Source organism: Propithecus coquereli, unplaced genomic scaffold (assembly GCF_000956105.1).
Source record: "Propithecus coquereli isolate 6110/MARCELLA unplaced genomic scaffold, Pcoq_1.0 Scaffold248, whole genome shotgun sequence".
Lineage (NCBI taxonomy): Eukaryota > Metazoa > Chordata > Mammalia > Primates > Indriidae > Propithecus > Propithecus coquereli.
In genome coordinates, this window is record NW_012148041.1 from 2,348,064 (window position 1) to 2,349,877 (window position 1,814).

The 1,814-nt window shown below is 35.6% G+C and overlaps 1 protein-coding gene across 1 annotated transcript in view; it reads right to left on the bottom strand.

Moving 5' to 3' along the window:
- The window catches only part of PXT1 (peroxisomal, testis specific 1), a 34,430-nt gene extending 33,053 nt beyond the window's left edge, over window positions 1-1,377 (bottom strand). Inside the window, exons 1-2 of the mRNA XM_012646579.1 lie at window positions 1,369-1,377; window positions 742-919 (exon numbers count right to left, since the gene is read on the bottom strand). Of these exons, the coding sequence (XP_012502033.1) occupies window positions 742-919; window positions 1,369-1,377 (187 nt within the window). The remainder of the gene's footprint in view (window positions 1-741; window positions 920-1,368) is intronic.
- Between the last annotated feature and the right edge of the window lie 437 nt (window positions 1,378-1,814).

The window sequence follows — 1,814 nt, forward strand, 5'->3', positions numbered from 1 at the left end:
GCTTTGAGAAATAATTGTTGCTGACACCTGCGCAGATAAAAATTGAAAATTTCAGTCAATTGAATCTTTTCTAAAAAATGGATACCATATTTGGGGTGGTAGCAAGCAACTATAGGGCGCTTGAAATTTCCACTTTCTCAGTGGCATGTAATTCTTTTAAAAATAGATAATAGTTTGAAATTAATGTTAATAATTCCTTTCAGGTATCTAGCATATTTTTAATCTAAAAGCCTAAGACCCCATAAATTTAATCCCAACTGCTCAGCTTTAATGCTTTTCACAATATAAGACTTCAATTTTCCAGCATTCTGCAACATTTAGGAATCACACATTTTTGCAAAACAAATTTTCAAGTTTATCTTTCCTTCATATTCTCTCCTATGTTGGCAAATTCAAGAAGGAACCTAATCTGAATGTTCTCTGCCTTAATGCAGACGTTGTCAGCAAGTTTAAAGACAAATTTTTATTAAAAGATAAATATGATCTATTTTAGTCCATTTGGGATCATCTTAATTGGTTGTCACATCAATGATTCATGGCTAATAAAAACTAAGAGATTTAGTACCATGAAGCAGTCCGTTTTAGGTTATTACCACCCAAGAAATTGGATAGATATACCACTATCTTCTTACAGCTAATTTTTAAATAATATGCTTAATGCTCAATTTTATATTCTTAATATCAAGAAAAATACATGCTAAGTAGGATATTTATCTTAGTTTAATACAAATAAAATCTTACCTGGGTTCCTTGACATGGCTGGAACTGGCTGGGAGCTGACAAGTTGGGTCATGTATGCCTCCTGAAAACTGTATTTTACCCACAGTGATTTGCAACAATTTGTTACTTTGGGGGTTGGATTCAGAACTTCCTCTGGTTCATAAACAACACCATCATGTTTTTTCTTCAAGGTTTTTGCCTGTTGAAAAATATGTCTTCAGAGGATTTCCCCATTTGTCAGAAAATACTTGGGATATGTTAGGTGAATATTGATGTTTTAACAACATTTGCAGCCTTTATTCCACATATAAGAGGGTTATGGATTTGGGTGGAACAGGGCTGATCTATAAGGTCTTTTTCCATTTAGTTAAACATCTTTCTAGATTGCTTGGTATTTAAATCTGCTACACCACCCCACCTCCTCATCTCCCATTAGTTTTTGTCATCTTTTAATACCCACATTCCATCGGGGAAGAGTCTAAATTGGTACACACAGAAAAACAGAGACAAATTAGTGTAGCCAAAAGAAAAATAGATGAAAACTTAAGGAAGGTGGGGAGGGGTGGAGGTGGATACAATATATTCCTCCTGTGTGTTTTTCCTCCCCAGAACCATTCTTATAGTTTCTCTTTAATCCTCCATACGCACAGAGTCCATGTCTACAAACGCTGATGAAGGTTATTCTGCTCTTTCCCCTTTTCCCCCTAATATTACAGCACCAATCCAATAAGATGAAGAATATAATTAAGACTTTCATTGTCTTTCTGGGCATTTAATTCTCTTGACTTAAAGTTTGGCCACAGAGTTCTATTCTACCTTCTAAATCTAAGCAGCTACTGGAAAGGAAAGGAATGGGTAAGAGAATAATGAGGGACTAAAGAAGGTAATAGAGGTGGCCCTTAGGAGCTTTAAATCAGTTCTAATAAAAATAAGTGACTCACATGTCATTTTAAGTTTTCTAATAGTTATAATACATTTAAAAAGTAAGAAAAAGACCAGGCGCGGTGGCTCATGCCTGTAATCCTAGCACTCTGGGAGGCTGAGGTGGGAGGATTGCTTGAGGTCAAGAGTTCAAGACCAGCCTGAGCAAGAGC